The sequence below is a fragment of the Acipenser ruthenus genome, chromosome 8 (assembly GCF_902713425.1).
Source record: "Acipenser ruthenus chromosome 8, fAciRut3.2 maternal haplotype, whole genome shotgun sequence".
In the NCBI taxonomy this organism is placed as follows: Eukaryota; Metazoa; Chordata; class Actinopteri; order Acipenseriformes; family Acipenseridae; genus Acipenser; species Acipenser ruthenus.
In genome coordinates, this window is record NC_081196.1 from 51,305,301 (window position 1) to 51,323,526 (window position 18,226).

Sequence of the window (18,226 nt, forward strand, 5' to 3'; positions counted from 1 at the left end):
TTAAAATCGGCTTTGTAAACAAAAATAGTCTGAGCGATTTATTAAATTGTAAAACATTACATTGTATTTATTGGTCAAACTACAGCACGGTGAATAATGTTTTCTGTGCTATTTCTGTTGTTTTATTGTAGAAGCCTAACTTACACAAATATATGTTAGTATACAAATGCTTAGGGTGACAATGCAGTTTTTTTTCACTTGTTAGAGATAAAAAGAAATGTGTGTAAAGGACAGCAGTGGTAGGCTTTTGAAGCCACTTGGGGTATCAGACCTGTTTTTTCCACCATGACGGAATCCGACTTGACCCAGGGGAATGAAGCAGTTAATAACAGAACACATTACAGGCATTACATTTGCATAATAGCCAATACAAATTGAATAATGAATCAACATTTATGTTTTTTTTTTTTTTTTTACAGATGGAAGACTTTTGTTCATAACACCAATGGATCCCCTATTTCTTGGTCTGCCTTATTTCTTGAAAGCTGGAAAAGAGTTAAGTTTTCCAGAGCTCTAGTCCAGGGGTGGCATGTGCCATGATGATTTTAAGGCTTTATAATGCAAGGAATACAGTGGATTCAGATTACTTGTGTGCAGCAGCATGGGTGATCATAACACCACCCTATTATGAACAGCCCTGAAAAAGAAGGTGGCACATCACAAGGTAATGTTGTTCAAAGCAGTTGATAAACCAAGTCACTTGTCCTGTGATTGACTGTAGTCGTTAAAGCCTGTTTTACAGTTACGCAACTTGGAAAATGCAACTTTGCATTTGTTATTGCTGATATTGCTGTGTCTTGGTGAGCAGTTATGCTTGGTCATCTAAAGCAATTTCTGTTTGGACAATTGTTTGTTGTATCTCTGATGGCATTATTTTAGAATTGCAATCCATTGTAGAATAACATGGAAAATACAGCAGTAAAAAAGCTTTAGAGGTAAAAGGAATACAAAACTTTTAAACCCAAAAACAAGATTAGACTTGTGGTTACTGTGGGCTCCGAGCTGACTGCTTTGCATATTTCTGTACTACCTGTCTGTCTTTTAAAAAAAAAAAAAATGTTTACATTCAGTTTCTGCAGGGCAGGTTCCAGCCAGTGGATCAGGTAGTGGTGGATGAGGACTTTCGTGTTGCAGCAGATTTCTCAAGTGTCCCCAAACCCTTCAGGCACTCCGTCATATCACAGAGGAGAAGGGTAAATGAACCAGCCATCTCATGCAGTGATGTCCTGAAATGCATGGCTGCTGGCAAACTGGTGACATGACTGATAATCAAAAAAAAAAAAAGTTCAAAGTGATAATAAAAACTTTTCTTTTTCTCTCAGAAATCGGAGGTCAGAAGTTTAACAGATACAGCAAAGAATAGACTCTGGAATTGTTAAAGAAAAAGGTAACCTATATATATCTTATATAAATAGGAATCTATAATAATTTGGCAGTAGACAGTGAATAAGAAAAAAATAAACTTGTATTATCATATATTCACAAGTCCTATAATAATTGTAATTCACAGAGAGCAACATTGACGGTATAAGGTTTTGTGAGTGGTGCCCTTTGAATAAATGGGGTGCAGCCACCGAATTTGATGAATCTTTTCATGGATATTGGATAAAAGAAGCTTAATCTTCTTTATTTAAAGAAGTTTAAAGTTAAAAACATTTCGAATAGCACCCATTCACCAACGGTCCAGGTTTCCATTTCAGCCAGTTCTGTTTTCTTTTCTTACAATTTGTATTGTGGTGAATGTAGATTCTAGAGCAGGGATAGTCAATAGGCGGACCGCTGTCCGAATCCGGACCGCCAGAACATTTTGACTGGCATGCCAAGTCATGTACCAATCTGTGTTTTTACTCGCATTCACATTGGAAATGCTGTGAATTTGAGACAACATGGTTCTTATGGGAATGTGGTGCGTGAGGGTACAGTAGTGTCACTGTGATAGTAAGTAGCAGATACCATGGACGGCATGAATGAAACAAAATGTACAACAGTATTAGAAGCTGAAATGAAGTGAAACTGCATGCGTTGGCTGCTGTCGCCTGTTTTGCAGCATCAATCTTTCCCATCTCTGGCTGTAATCGTCATTAGTATTTCTTTTTTTTTTTTTTTAATACACAGTTCAGATACAGTTGTTATACCTTATGGTTCGAGTTTAGAAAAATCGCACTTCACCAAAAACAAACAAAAAAAAATCAATGAGTAGCGGTACTACAAAGCCCATTTTTATGTAGGCTTTCCAAGCCGATTAAAAATATTACCGATAAAACCTAATAATGTTTTTTAAAAACAAGTACAACGTGTATTTGTGTTATTCTGGAGGAAAGAACACACTATTTAAGCGATATGCAAGATGAACATTATTCATATTATTATTAGCGTTCTATTTTGACTGATGCATTTCTTTGCGCCTCTATATTGCTCTTACTGAGCTCACCTGTAACTCAAGCCCCTTGAGGACCTACCATGTCTCCCACTTAAGTTATTGTGAGTAATAACCGATTACAAATGTACTGAATATTTTTTTTTTAATTCTCTTGAAAGAGAAAGCAGAGTCATTTTTCAGTTCTTTTTTCTTCTTCTCTTTTTGTTTGCTACAATAAGCTTTGTTTTTGCAATAGTGCAAAAACAATGTTTGGGTTTGCTAACACAGAAACATATAAGAATACAGTAGTTGTACAATTCTATAGTTTTAGCAGGGAAAAAAGTCACGTAGAATCAAGTCAGCAAAAAAGGCAGACTAGTGAAAAAGATTTTGATTATCAAAAAGCAAAAAACTCCTTAAACCAAGTGAAGAACCAACTTGTGTAATAATGGTATTTGTGCAGTTATGTGTTTGTTTGTGGGTATGGGTGTGGGTAATCCTGAGGCTTGAAGAGGAAAATTATTTAATTCTGATAAACTTTATATCTTGTGTGTTACGTGTGTACCTTGTATTTCTATATACATTTAATTGAACACGAAATGCCTTTCATATTGTAGCAGACAGTGATTGCAGCTGGCAGTTGGCCCTCAGGCTCGTGAACAACAGTACTCCCCATCCCCAGGCCACCACCTCTGATAACTATGGGACTGTCTCTGTTTTGATCTTATCTTGTGTTACACCCTATCTTATTGGCCTACTGAAACTTTTTGGTAACACAGACACCAGACACACCCGATTTTTAAGCTAGTACAAACTTTATAAATATAAACTGCAACCCTACCTGGGTTAACGACTCTTCCTTTGTATACATCGATTAAAATATCCGGAGCCGATAATCAACCAATTCCATAATTTCCTACTTGTGATACTCGGCAGCTAGTATTCACGTCTCAGCTGGCTGATGAAGGAATCACTCCACCATTGGCTACACTCAGTCTGATGAATATACTTAACTTTTGGTTGTCCAATTTTTCAAGAGGGATATTTATGCATAAATGCCTCTGTCAGGTCAACATTTAATGTGTTTCAGCTTCACGGTTTTCAGTGGAGTTTTGGAACATGGAAGTCACAGTTTTTTGTTTCTTTTTAAGTAAAGCAGTCGCTGTACTATGGATTTCCGCCTTTCTCTTTCGGTGAATAGTTGAATCTAGCCTGTCAATAGACGATTTTCGCTAGTGATCTAGAGTAACGTTGCTGGACGTACAGAAAAGCTTACCTCTCGCTGTGTAAAAATACTGCTTACGCGATCGGCTGCAGACACATTTTCAGCCTTTTTAGAGACATCCGTTTTCTTGTTTACAGTGTGTAAAATTTTAATTTTGCACCTAGATTGCATCTAGTCACACGACATAATTGCACAGCAGTCACACAGCAGAGCTGTACAATTTTGTTAATGTGATTTTTTTTTTGCATGAAATACAAATAATAATTATGTCATAATTTATTGTTATTTCTTAAGAATACTGAAAAAAAGTAGTGATATTGAGCTAAATTTCAGATTTCTGCGCACTCTGAAATCGCGATTTACAAGGGCCTTATCGTAAAACCATCTCTGCTGTGCATTGAACGAGCTCACAGATCTGTGTTGGAACTTTCTCTAACATCCACTAGGGGGTATCATAGCATCATAAATAACTGAGGCGACACAGGGAATGTATCATTGTTTTTTGTTTACTGTTCTAGATTGACATACACAAACTTTCTTTTGTGTTTTCCCTAGATTGCTGTACAGAAACAAGGAAGAAAGAAATGAGTCTTACAAATATAACTGCCTGCATGTTTTTAATTTACCAGTGCTGAACCTCTATGTACTTATACAGAAAATAGGAGGCAAATTTTTATACAGAGAATTATGAGGGTCTGGAACCAACTCCTCAGTAATGTTGTTGAAGCTGCTTGATGAGATTCTGGGATCAATAAGCTACTAACAACCAAACGAGCAAGATGGGCTGAATGGCCTCCTCTCGTTTGTAAACTTTCTTATGTTCTTATGTGGACAACAACTGAGGGGTCTTTTATACATTTATGACTTTAAGCCCTTTTTTAATGTGAGAGAAGGGTAAGATATTACATTTTATAGTGATTTTCTTTATTCAATCATGAATTCTGGATTATTTCCTTTGTCTTGTCACAATTGATCCCTTTAATATAAAAGTACTGTACTGTCAGCAGGTATCATTATGAAGCTTCTTACCTGTAACTGAGAATACTGGGAAGAGAATTGACATTGTACATTAAATATGCCTTGACAATTTATATGCCTTGACAATTTATACAACCATGTCCACTCACTACACATTTCTTTTAAAATCATAAAGCCTTTTTTAGTGTTTTAAACATTTTGTACAATTGATAAGGGAATTAAAACCGCTGCAACCAATACATTCATGACTGTGGCAAAGTGGTAATGACGTGCAGGTGAGTGCAGTGCAGAAGAATCACACAGACAAACGTTGGTACAGGTGCAAGGGTGTTTATTTAAATTAATAAATGTCCAGAGCCTCAAGGCAAAACCTGTAACTAATAATAATGCTGGAAGTGATACAGCGGCGTGTATCACTTCTCGTTATAATCCTACGGGTTTGACCCGCAATCCCAAAGTCCCGTTCCGACACCCACACTAAACACAAACACAAAGACAGTGCGTGATTCAAGTGCTAAAAGGTGCAAAACAAAAGACAGTTCCAGTAGTGAAAAGGTGAGTGGTGAAGTCCGGGTTTGTCGCTGGCCTGCGGCTGCAGCTCCGGATCGTGCTCAGTAATCTTTAGTGAGACAACAACACACAAGACACACAGTGTTAGAACACAGACACAAAACACTCACGGTCGATCTCACAAAACGGGCTCCTTCTTGGTCATATAATTTAACCATATGCAAAGGAACAGATCACTCAAGCCATGCCCCCTATTTATACCCTTGCCCATGACCCCGAGGTTAACGAGCGCATCCGCTCCTCCAGTCCTCGGATGCCACGCCGCTTACCGTCTGGGTCACTGAGCTCGGGTGCCATAGCTCCGCCCCCTTCCGAACTGACCGACTTCCATCTACCCTACGGAATAAATTGTCGTGCCATTTCATTAAGGGTACTCTGTTCCTCGTACACCGTGCTCTCACAGGTCGAAAGGGAGATCTAACACTAAGACTCATTCGATCGCTGTCACAATGACATATACAAAATATTTGTTTGTATTTTCCATTACAATAATATGAATGTAAACAGTGAAGCATGCAGCAGCACGCTACAGCCCTGAGAATTAATGGCTCTTTTTTAATTATCTTTTTGTTTGTCATCTTTTACAAATGTTTTTAATATTTTGGTCAATCAACAAAACATTTTCTCCAGTCCTAATTCACAGCTATCAAGCCATTTTTCTTTTTTAAATTTTATTTTTGCTTGGAAGTACAGTACCACAGTGCTACCAGTTCACTGAAATATACTGTGCCAGCCTGTAATACCCAACCCTGAAGTTATCCTACAAATGTATAAGTGTCAAGCCTAAAAAAATGATTTCCAAAGCAATGAAGGCCGACAAAAACGGTACCATAACAGGCTGGTTTACATTCTGTCCTGAAACATGTACTAACATGTTTGTGTGAATACTGTATGTACACTAGTTTCTATGTACTAATATTTGTGTGATATGTGAAAATGTAGTTTATTTTATTTTAACTCGAAATCAAACGTAATTATTTATAGAGAAACTTCATTTTTGTTTGTGGGTTAGTATCAGTTTAAACAGGAGCAAAATCTCTTGAGAAAGACCTGTTTTTCAGCCTGTCTGGTATGGACAGCTAGTTGATTGCTTATTTTATTTTTTATATATCTAAGCAGTAATGTATTACCATGGGAATAAATCAAGTCACTTGAGAGGAAAAAACACTAAAGCAATTAGTAGGCTGAGGTGGTTAACATTGGGGTGTTTGGTGTGTTTACTGGACAGCCATGTAAATTGTTTGTAAAACATTTTCTCTGTCGTACTATTTTTCCTGATTTATTGATTTTGTATATTTTGTCTTAAGCATCCTTCAACTACAGTATGTGGTTTACATAAAAGCAGGCGACCACTGAAAAAGAACAAAGTGGCTAATAGTAAAGTTTAAATGCATCTTTTTATTGTGCGTATAAAATGAATAGTACAATATAAAACAGAAGGAAGAACACCAAACTACGCAAACTAGTTTAGTTTAAAAGGTATAGCTGCTTTTTAGCAGTTTTCTAATTAGCGTATGTTTTGTATGAGTACAAATCTGATCAAATCTTCTCTTTCACTTTTATCAGTGTCTAACTAAGAATTAGTATTGCACACAGTGAGGTCTATTCAGTTAATCTAAACATTGGCACATGCTTAATTTAAATCAAATCAATGATGTATTTACAGGCAGAAAGACACTTTAGAGATGCTCCTTGTCATAACATTGATACACACGTAGTAATTAGCTAAACTGCGGTGGCATTTAGGTCACCACCCTTGACATCAATTCGACAGACCCCAGTGTCAGTTAATGGCACAAGACAAAGTTGAGGGCCAATCGTTTTTTTATATTGAGCACAAGATTGAACAAGAACATGGAACGCTGCCACTCAGCAGGAGCTGCAGCACAAAATGACACAAGCTAGATTTCCATGAAAGCGTAAACAGTTTTTATTGAAAGCATTACAGAATATAATAGTAAACGGATGAAGTATTTATGCAAGGCATATCAGTGTGCTTAACCATACACTATTGACTTTACACTATACTGTCTATCTGTGTTTTAGAATGACAGCTTCTCATCCAATCAGAGAGGTGCTTGTGTTCCACTAGGCTCTTCTTGTAACCCCCCCCCCCCCCCCATTTGTCAAATTATTGTAAAGAACACACCTTGAAAGCTTTGATGGATTGCTTTGTGCCTGACACCACAGATCTAATTTCTAAGACATGTCTGCCAGTCTCTATTAACTGGATCTAATTGCTCGATTACCATTTAAATGGTTGTGTCATGACATTTTAAAATCATGATAATGTTTTTAAAACCACATGCAGGAAGACAAACTATGCAAGCAATTTAAAGTCTGTAAGCCAGCTGTCTGTGTATAAGATACATATGTAGCCAGCAGGTGCAAATGAAGCATCTCCTAAAAAAGCCTGCTCTGTCCCAGCATGTGTCTATCTGTACCAGATGGTCCACAGTTGTAAGAGCAGGCATTAAAGCAATCAAATAAATACTGACTGACAATTTGTTATTCTGTACACAGAACTGTGCACAGCCACAGATTTTATGGACGTTTATACAGGGGTTTTGGTTATTTTACCTTTCCAAAATACTTTTCCAACTCTGCTCTGCTTAATACTACCAGTAACCATTTTTTAAGTCGCAAAATTTACATGTATTTGATTTATTTTGCTGTCTCTTTATAGGAGCACCTACAGCTGCAGATTTGGGATTTTGTCCCAAAATTGTTATGGAGAATAGTGAAACACATAGAGATAGACAGGTAGACCGGGTACAATACAGAACAGTGGACAGACACATCTAAATGTTGTGTATATGCATATAACTAGGGTTGTATTTTAATTTCACGGTAAAAATTGCTTACTTCACGGCTCTCTACGGTCTAAATCTAGGTATTACAAGATATTTCACAATTAAACATTATATTTATTAAAGCAGAAATAGAGTTGTCACACTCAAAAATTATCATTTTCTCAAAAATGCTAAATTGTAGAATTTTTTTTTTTATGTCCACCATTTAAAGACATTCTATTTTCACCATCAGTGAATTTTCAAACAAAAAAAAAACAGATACATGTAAAAATGTCTACATACACGTGAAATATCCCATTCTTGTACTCGACAGAGCAATCTTTAGCAGAAATATTTCTGACCTTGATGCAACTGGTATCTTTTTCATTGAAGAAATCTTAAAGAAATCATGCAGCTCTATGCAGTGTGTTCAGTAATTTATCAGAAGCAAACTAAACCGGCTGTATTTATGTTAAGTAATAATAATAATAATAATAATAATAATAATAATAATAATAATAATAAAAAAAATCAGCCTTACATATTGCTATCATATTTGTACCAGATATCTATTTTTTTAAAGCAAAATACAGAATTTGGTGTTTACAGCGTCACTGCCAAAGACATCTACATTTGACAGCTCTACTTCCTGTTCTTTTTCATCTCCCAGTAAATCCACTTTACTGCTCTTTCTGCTGGGGTTCACTGCATCTGTGTGGAGGCAAAAGGGTTAATTTAAAACACAGGTGTTTTGAATGTTTTATTATTGGGAGCCAGTAACAATGTGATTGAGGGGTTGGGTAAACCAGGCAACAAAAATATACTAGCGTTTAATCACAATGCAATGGGTCTCCTAGCGGCTGCTGAGTTAATAATACTGACATTTTTATAAACTGTACATAAAGTATATATATATATATATATATATATATATATATATATACTGTAAATGTTTATTTCTCAATTTCCTCAAGTTCCCAATAAACTCTGAGACCACTTTTCAAGTCCCCTTACTGAACCTGAAATAAGGCCAGGCTTATTGTTACCACACAGTTAAAAATGTGGTTCTCAGCGTCTACATACTGTATGTACCCAGAACCTCCCCTCTGGTGTTGAATCACATAAACAATCACTGTACAGGGGGTGATTAGATGGTGGATGAAGTTTGAACTTGGCAGGGTATGGAACCCAGCCAACCGTCCTGTCCAATACATCACATGAAAATGAAACTGAAAACAGTACTTGAGCTTTTAAGCTATCAAGCCCTCCAAGTTTGAGCATTGCAGACAATATACTCTTTAATGTATATATAGCAGGAAAGGGTTCTAGAGCAGTAATGGCTCCTATAGTTGTGACATTGTATCGCAACACAGGGTCAGCTGTTTGTTGCACCTGTGGCTTGAAATCCTTTCTGAGCAAACTACAAAAATGAAGTTTCAGCAAACTGAATTTGAGTTTTTGGTTTGAGCTATGTCTGTAATATTGAGTATTGATTAATTGATTTATTTTACAAAATCTGAAAAGATTAAAAAATGAAACCTTGTTGCATAAAGGAGATAAAGTACTCCCTGTATCTTTGAACAAAAGCTAAAACATGAAAGCATCTCCTCATTGTATTCTTGCAGGTGTTTGTTTCCTCTCAGCTCTGCTCTCTGTGCTTACCATGGCTGTCGTCTTGTGTCTCCTCGTTCTCTTGATGCAGCTGGGAGGGGTCCCCTGCTGCCCGGCCCATTATGTCATCTTCAGTGGCTTTTAAGTTCTGGACGAGAAAGTATGTGGTCATTTTCCCCTTGCCTTTCACTTCAATTTCACCTCTTTCACTGATCTCAAAGTCTTTGTTTTTAAGGGCACTGTGGAGATAAACCAGGTACAGCACTGTAAATACTGTTTGTAGCAAAACTGGGAAGTATTTCAATATGAAAAATCGGTCATTCAAAGATCACTCAGCTCACAGTCAGGTAATATATTTCAAAATAGGTATGTTACAAATGCTATTATCACACCCCTGCGTAACATCTGTTTTGGCAAAGGTGCTGTATTTGTCAGCAATCTGTGATAAAACAGGGCATAGAGTAGACATATAAGACAAACTTCCTATTCTGTAGACTTATGTTTTTTATCTGAGCTTTAGTGGCTGTTAATGAATACTATATGTCACCTGTAAGCGGTGGGGCTTAGGTGGATTTTGTTTGGTACACCATGGCTTTCCATTCTGGAAGCTGTGTTGACAGTGTCTCCAAATAAGCAGTATCTGGGCATCTTCTCTCCAACCACTCCCGCCAGTACTGGCCCAGTGTGAATACCAACCCTAATCTGTGAACACAAAAAGCTGTTTATTTTACGTATGTATGTACGCATTGGATAATTGATATGTGACTATGGATATAACCCTATGTTATATATCTATGTATGTATATTAAAATGGATATGTATATATCTACACATGTATCTGACAAGACACGAATCCAAATTCTTACAAAACAAATGTGTAAAAAAAAAGCTGTTTTAGATTGAAAAGCTTTGGTTAAAGGATACAGTAAGTTGTACAGCTATCAGTAGGAATAATAAATTAAATGTAATGATGCATACGTTTTAAAAACAAATTGTAAACAGAGAACTTTATACCAGTCTTTCTGTGCTTGTGGCACAGATGACTAATTAAAATCTGTTGTATGTACAGTATATGAAAGATACATGTGAGAAAGCGGTCTGACCCAATTCTTGCTGGAAGGTATTGTACATGTCATGTGCACACGCATTATGCATGTTATGAAACTCTTTTAAACATGCATTCAGGATGTTTAGTAAGAGCTTTGATACTATGAGAGAATGTAGTAGAGAGAATGTAGTAGAATTAGGGAATGTCTCTACCTGGATGGAGTCTCCAGTGACTGGGTTTGTTACTTCTCTTGCAGCAATCCTCATGCCCAGGGAAAAGTTTGCCACACATTCAGCGTGAGTTTCTGCTGGAATTGGGACTCCACCAACCACCATGTAGGCATCTCCAATGGTTTCCACCTAGGGATGTACAGCAAAGCTGCACTTCAAGTCTCTGTCTATGGTGCATTAATATATTATCTGCCAGTCAGTGGTCAAAGTCCCTTTTATCAAATGGCAAATTTCAGAAACTATGCAAAATGTGGCCTTACAAACTAGGAGATAACCAAATTATTTAAATTGTGCTCTTAAGTGTCAGCAATCCTGAGATGAACCTCCACTACCATGCAACATGCTCTAAACTATATACTACTTCATAAAGAAACTCCAGCAACTAGGTGCAGGAAACATTTCCACGCTATTTCTGAGCTATAACTCTACGTTAATCTTCCCAAACACCCTCTCACTGCTAATAGGAAAACTGATCCAACACTTTACACACTTAATTACAGGATATTTACCTGTACTAAAAAGATAAGAAAATGTAAACATGTTTGTAGGTCAAATTATTATTATTTATTTCTTAGCAGATGCCCTTATCCAGGGTGACTTACAATTGTTACAAGATATCACACACATTATTTTTACATATACATTATTATCTTTTACATACAATTACCCATTTATACAGTTGGGTTTTTACTGGAGCAATCTAGGTAAAGTACCTTGCTCAAGGGTACAGCAGCAGTGTCCCGCACCTGGGATTGAACCCACAACCCTCTGGTCAAGAGTCCAGAGCCCTAACCACTACTCCACACTGGGAAATGCATGCCTACCTTCTTGAAGAGATTGATAGACAAAATCGTAAGACTCATGCACCCAGTTACCTTATAGACATCATGGACATTGGTCAGTCGGTCAAATTTAGAGTACATGGAGTTCAGCATGTTAACGATTTGTATGGGCTCACAAGCTGCACATATGTTGGTAAATGTCACAACGTCACTGAATAGTATGGTACACACTTCGAACTCTCCTGCACGGAAACACAAATAGAATGGAAATTACTTTTTGGAACATTTCTCTTAATTCAGTAATAATAATGACAGTCCATCCTGCCTGCGGCTTCAGGATTGTTACATTTTCAGTGCTTCAAAATTTGCTCCAGTTGGTTGCTATCTAAATGGCTAGCAAAATGGCCATGTAGAGCAGAAATAATCCAACGATGTGCTAGCTAAAAATCACAATTTGGCAACAAAAATATTTCTGTTATTTTGGTTGTCGACCAGAAGGTGAATTGCACCACATGTAGGGATTGCTTTGTTAAATATCTCCCACAAACTAAATCAAATAAAAAGGAATACTACTGTACATATACATTTTACGTGATATAGAGATTCTAAGTGATATACTGTAGAGATTACGTAATGGGCTAGGTCTTTGTGATAAGCTTGGAAACAAATAGTAAATTGTAAATTGTCTTACCCCCTATTATCGTTACTAGCAATAATAATGATCCCCCTTTTATTGTGCTGGGAATCTTCTGTTTTCTCCTTTTTATGTTAATTTAGAATATGCATACATATCAAGTACAATCCTATTGAAATACTGCTGCATTCTGGTACCTTTGCTTTAGGCCACATGGTCTGTTTGCTGCTAGATCATTGTAGTGAGATTGAACTACAATACATGATTAGGTACTAGGAAACAACATGAACGTTTCATCTATAGCTTTGTCTTTGAAATATCTGCAGTCCAAATTGAAGTATAAAATACAAGCAAAGAACCAAAATATATTCAGCACCAGAAAAGGAGGTCCAGTGAGGATATTGCAGGTGGTAATGTAACAGGCGGTGAGATGAGATAAAAAATCCTGTTTAGCACCCCTTTAATAGCGCCCCCAGTACCTGCTTCCACCTTCTTGCCCTCCTTGAGCTTGTTGGCGACATGTCGGGGCAGCATGGCGTAGAGGAGCGTCTCTGTCTTCTTCTTCTCCACCTCCAGGTTCTTGGAGAGGATGCGCAGCTCCTCCTTCTTGCGCTCTAGCTGGTTGGAGAGCTCAATCTCGGCCAGCCGCTGCTGGTTCAGCAGGATGAGGTCTCGAGTGGTGTCATGCTGGGCGATATCAGCGATGTGCATCTTCCTGTCCTCCAGCTCCTGCAGACTGCGCAGTTTCGGGGAGCACAGGTACATCATGCAGCCTTTCGACTCCATCCACATCATCTGACCTGCAGTGCAAACACAGTGATGTACCTGTAGGAGACCTTACTGCCGTACCATGTGTGGCTCACTGTCAAGGGTCAGGCTTCAGTAGCTGGAAAGTGTAATATTATTACTAATGTTACCCGGTACATTATGAAAATTCAAGGGAAAACCTGGACAAACACACTAGTTTCAAATATATGTATTTATCTGGTTTTATTTATTTGTTATACTTAATAAATGTTCTCACAAAAGGGATTCATTTTTGCTGTTTTTTTTTTCTATTGGAGGGGATACAGTAAATTGCAGGGGTTTCAATCTAAAAATTCAGACCCTTATTAGGGATTGTACAAATCTGTTTGTTCAGCAGGTAGCTGTTTAACATATTTTAATGTTTAGTCCAGTTAAAGTTATCAGAATAGTGCATCACACCAATTTTGTACATGCATGGCAATAATGATATTTATCTTTGTCAGTAAGGTAAGACAGATCCCTGTGTGGTTGGTATTTCATCAGCACCTCTGAGTTTAAGCATTGGTTGATTCTTCCAAGACTCAGGCATCATTTCCCTCCGTGTCTTCAAGACGAACTGACTGTTAATGAACTTCCTGATGCTCTCGATTGTGAAGGTCACCTCAGGGTGAACGATGCTGAAGTATTCGTCTAACTGGATGTCAAAGGTCTGTAATCCTGGCACAAATTTCTGGATGTTGACACCTGCCTGCTTAACTTTGAGCTGGATACAATGGAACAACATAATAAAAAAGGTAAAACCTCTTACAATATCATAGATACAGCACTGGTGTAATTTACAGTATTTGTAGTTTTAATAGCTTTTTATTTAAGAATCATGTCTTACTGTCAGTTCTCAGTAGGGAATTCACAGCAATTGCATTTTTATCCTACACTGGTATTCCAGCTTATTGTTAAAAAAGGAAACGTTTCCTTCAACAGAAATAAAATAACAGAATCTTATGTAAAAAGTAATATTTAGGTTGCAGTCTTACAGCCCTGTCAAAGACGATGTGGAAGGGAAATGCATTGCAGAAAGCCTGCGCTTCGATCCACAGTGTGTCTGGGTAGGACGGTATGAACGAATTTGACAGGTTGCCTAAAAAGTAAAGTAAGAATAATGATTCACAACTTGTTTGTTACCTAATGTAAATCTTAATACAATACAACTGGGTGTGCTTCAGAGTCACGAGTGGGGTTCTGGGGAAAAAAGGTGTTCTGTAAATAGGGTTATTGACATGGGTCAGTGACAAAGATGTTCAAAGCTTTTCAAATCCTGTTTAACACATGCAGACAACAGAAAGGCTAACCATGGCCAATCATGACAATACTCCTCACAATCTCCCAGTGTGTCCTCTTCACCGGGCAGTGGGACAGTGCTGAGTATTTCTCCTTCATTTTTCCCAGGGCTTCCTCGGTTTCCTAAACATGGTACAAAAAAAAGAATTTATGGAAGAACGAGAATAATGATATTGGTAATCAGATACTTAAAACACTAAACACATCCCTTATAGAAGTGTTCCATAGTAAGCTTTTAGCGTGGTACACTTTTATAAGGGATGTGTTTACGTGTAATAAAGCATAGTGAAAGCTGCTAAAAATAAGCATTGTAAAGCCATGTGAGATCTGGTAAAGCATATTAAAAAACATGATACTATGGTAAATGCATAGGATAACCATTTTATAGGAGATTCAGTGGAAAGAGAAGATATATAATGGTTTGCAGTTTGATAATACAGTTATGGGTCAGGTAAGTCTCAAAAAGAGACTTAAACACACACACACTAGGCCTACAAATTAGATCACCAAACAACTAAAGTATTGAGAAACCTCTTTGTCCCGTAGTTTATCCATGCCTTTTCCTCCTCTTTCCTTTTCTTTTCTTTTCTGCACGTTTTTCTTTTGGGTGACCAGAAACACCACATGCTCCTTCTGCCCTGTGCGCTCCTCTTCCTCGGATTGATTCAGTATGGTCATGTTCACTTCACTGTTGAAGAAGTCTTTTGCTACAGCTTCTATAATACCTTTAAAAACAACAAAAAAAGTCAGGAAAGGTTAAATAGGAAATACATCCTGCAAATGAAAAAGACAGGCAACGTTAAAGAAAACAAAAAATGGATCCATCAAATGGACTTCTCTCTGACGTACCAAACCTAAGTGACAACACAACTGAGAACAGCTTGCTTACCTGGCACTATGTGATACAGGCCTCTTCTGTCAGAGTAGTAGTGAAGCAGCATTTCTCCATCCTCCCTCCTTTCTGCTCTAAAAGAGGGGGCATTCATTTCCTGTTTACAAGGAAAAAAAGGATCCAAGGATACTCTTTATTTCAGCACATAAATACTTCATGTGACATAGGGTTGAAAAAAAAAACCCATCTGCATTAAAGCATCAGGACCATACCACACTGCTGCTCTGATGTTACACTGATAATGCTGACAAGACGAGTAATACAAGATACAGTTTCTGTGCCTGAGGAGGAAGGAAATGTGTACTAGCTGTCAGATATCATAATTAAAACGCACATTTATTTCTGCTTTATTTCGTTAATCAAACATTTTTAATAGTGAGAGATGTTCTCAGTTTTATCAACAATGCCCAACTGCTGGCACGAGAGGGTGCTAGTGTGTTTTGTGTGCTATCTGTTACTAACATTGACATTGATAGAGTAACTACCTGATAGGAAAGTGACAAGAAGCTATGGAGAGCATCTAGATTCTCAATGAATTCCATTAGGTTTCCTCCCAGCGTCCGCAGCATTCTGTCATACCCCGACAGCTTACAGAAATTGAAGAAATACTCTCCAAAGAGTTTCAAAACAACTTCTGCAGAGACATCTGTGTAATACAGAAACAAAGTATCGTGTTTAAAACTCTGGCAGAACATTGTTTCAGTTAATTCAGCACTTATCAGTATTAAATTAAATTAAATTAAATTAAATTAAATTAAATTAAATTAAAGTAAATGTACGATAACCCCTTCATCCTCATAGGTAATCAATAACACCTTAAAGGGATTTTAGCTCAAGAATTATATATTTTTTCTCAACTTATGTAAAAATAAAAAAAAAGTTTTTGTTAAGCTCAGAGCTAAAATGAAACTGCAGATACTGACAGATGAGTGGACCATTTAAAAAAAAATATATATAGGTGAATAGAAATGTAAATTATTTGCCAAACAATAAAAATAAAACGCAATTTAAGACTTAAAAAAAAAAAATTATTAAAATTAAAACCCCATATTTTTGTCTCATTCATAAGGGATTTAAATGTCCCTTGTTTCCGAAGCCATTGCTGAGATTCTTGCTCTTCCCAGCACATACTGTAAAGTGGTGTCCAGAAGCATTGACACCCCTTCGGTTTGAGATACACAAACAGCCATTGAGCCATTGGAATCCATTGTTACCAGTGATTTAAAGAGAAAGTGGCGGGGTTTTGAAATACAGCATCACTCGTCCCCACGTGTTGCTACAACTGTTTAAATAACGTACCTGTCTTTTTTTTTTCATTGTTAATATCCTGACAACTTTTTACACCTACAACTCTAAAGTCTGTTTTAAAGCTATTTTCAAAATGTCTGTTCTAGTGCACTGGGGTTTGAGATCTGTCCTCTAAATTATTGCCCACATTGTCAAACAGGTAACACAGCAATAACGACCCATGATGTGGTATGGAACAGAAATGCCAGAGCACCTGTTATGTTTTTTTTTTTTTTTTTTTAATCACTCTTCCTGCTGTGATTTAGAGGACAGATCTCAAACCCCAGTGCACTAGAGCGGACATTTTGAAAAGAGCTTTGAAACAGACTTTAAAGTTATAAGTGTTCGTATATTAACAATGAAAAGAAAAATGACAGGTATGTTATTTAAACAGGTGTAGCAACACGTGGGGACATGTAACGCTATAATTTTCAGAACCCTGCTGCTTACTCTTTAAATACTTTATTTAACTTTTTGCACAATTCTGGGGTTATGTTTCATAAACATTAACTCAATACAGCAATACATAATAGGATTCAGAATCTGACGATACTGGTAGTCTGAGCTAAGGTCCTTTTCTGAACTGCAGTCTTAAAACATCGACCCATTGATTGTATGCTACTCAGGAGAATAATATTGGTAATGGGCATCTCTGTACTTTCAGACATGTTTAGGGGCTCAGTATATTGTACTTAAGAGCTTATTTTGCATCGTTGTTTTCTAAAAAAAAAACCACATGTCTCCAGTGCATAAATAGACCAGTAAACATTTTTTTCACATGGCACGCATGCTTAACAATCACATTTACAAACCTGTAAATTGGTGGCCTGCTGCTGTCGCCTCCCATAGGGGTCTCATACATGCACTAAGTGAAAGCAGCGGTAGAGGTGGATGCAGTGCATTGGGGACATTGTTAACACCTGCGTTACCATTGCCAATATGGTGTTTTGTTGTTGTTGTTGAGAGATCCAACAAGCACATTAAAAAGACTGGACACCCATTTAAACTGTGCACTTACTAACTTCATATCACATTTTAAAGAGACCCCAGATAAGAAGTTTATAACATAAGTTTAGTATATGTAAAGGATTGGAGGCATGCCAACTGTAATCGGGAGATGAAATGGTCAGCTACGGCAATATTGAAGAGAAACTTCTTGAAGCTCCAAAGCGAAGGCTCTACCAGGTGCGCCACAGAATTGTCTCCCTTAACAAAGCTAGTATGAGTTCTAATTCCGGTTACATTTCCAGCCTTAATTTCAGCACACGTGACATATGGCTTTATTTAATGAAAAAACAACTTGTCACAATCAATAACTGCTGTTCTGCAGGACATTTAGTTTCATTAAGTTGTGAATGATGTCAGCATTTCCAGAGCAATGCATTTGTACAATACACAGATGAGCTAGTCTCGGAGCCAAAGAAGCAGCTCTAAATAGTCCTATTTTGCATTAGAAAGCAATAGGCATCATTACAAAAGCCGTAGCGCAGCCTAGAATCTAACCGAATTCATCTGTGGCTGGTGTTATTAACTTCTGGTGGTCAGGTAATAAGGTGGTGCTGGTTATAAAACTGGACTTACTCAGCATTTTACAAGCTTCTGTTACCAGCTTGACTGTGATGTCATCATCATAAACCTGATATGTCATAAAGGTGTCCTGAACCTCAGCTTGTGTCCTGTAAAAAAAACAAAAAAAAACAAAACTAAAACAAAACTAAAACATGTTGGGGTCT

The 18,226-nt window shown here is 37.3% G+C and overlaps 2 protein-coding genes and 1 long non-coding RNA gene across 4 annotated transcripts in view; 2 read left to right on the forward strand and 1 right to left on the reverse strand.

Moving 5' to 3' along the window:
* On the forward strand, positions 1-10,970 carry LOC131737790 (uncharacterized). The gene is made up of 6 exons (XR_009329414.1): positions 1-89; positions 420-664; positions 1,071-1,193; positions 1,323-1,387; positions 9,550-9,695; positions 10,840-10,970. It is a non-coding gene; the product is annotated as an uncharacterized LOC131737790 (long non-coding RNA).
* Positions 7,232-18,226, reverse strand: part of gucy1b2 (guanylate cyclase 1, soluble, beta 2) — a 12,740-nt gene continuing 1,745 nt past the window's right edge. Inside the window, exons 3-15 of the mRNA XM_059029187.1 lie at positions 18,075-18,169; positions 15,692-15,852; positions 15,204-15,303; positions 14,846-15,039; positions 14,326-14,437; positions 14,011-14,114; positions 13,523-13,739; positions 12,709-13,029; positions 11,689-11,837; positions 10,796-10,942; positions 10,083-10,237; positions 9,587-9,774; positions 7,232-8,635 (exon numbers count right to left, since the gene is read on the reverse strand). Of these exons, the coding sequence (XP_058885170.1) occupies positions 8,502-8,635; positions 9,587-9,774; positions 10,083-10,237; positions 10,796-10,942; positions 11,689-11,837; positions 12,709-13,029; positions 13,523-13,739; positions 14,011-14,114; positions 14,326-14,437; positions 14,846-15,039; positions 15,204-15,303; positions 15,692-15,852; positions 18,075-18,169 (2,077 nt within the window). The 3' untranslated portion in view covers positions 7,232-8,501. The remainder of the gene's footprint in view (positions 8,636-9,586; positions 9,775-10,082; positions 10,238-10,795; positions 10,943-11,688; positions 11,838-12,708; positions 13,030-13,522; positions 13,740-14,010; positions 14,115-14,325; positions 14,438-14,845; positions 15,040-15,203; positions 15,304-15,691; positions 15,853-18,074; positions 18,170-18,226) is intronic.
* Positions 13,642-18,226, forward strand: part of LOC117406723 (TLR adapter interacting with SLC15A4 on the lysosome-like) — a 25,163-nt gene continuing 20,578 nt past the window's right edge. Inside the window, exon 1 of one of the 2 annotated variants that reach the window (XM_034011001.2) lies at positions 13,642-13,770. In XM_034011001.2, the coding sequence (XP_033866892.2) occupies positions 13,749-13,770 (22 nt within the window). In that variant the 5' untranslated portion in view covers positions 13,642-13,748. The remainder of the gene's footprint in view (positions 13,771-18,226) is intronic. The other variant, XM_034011000.2, reaches the window with a different exon arrangement.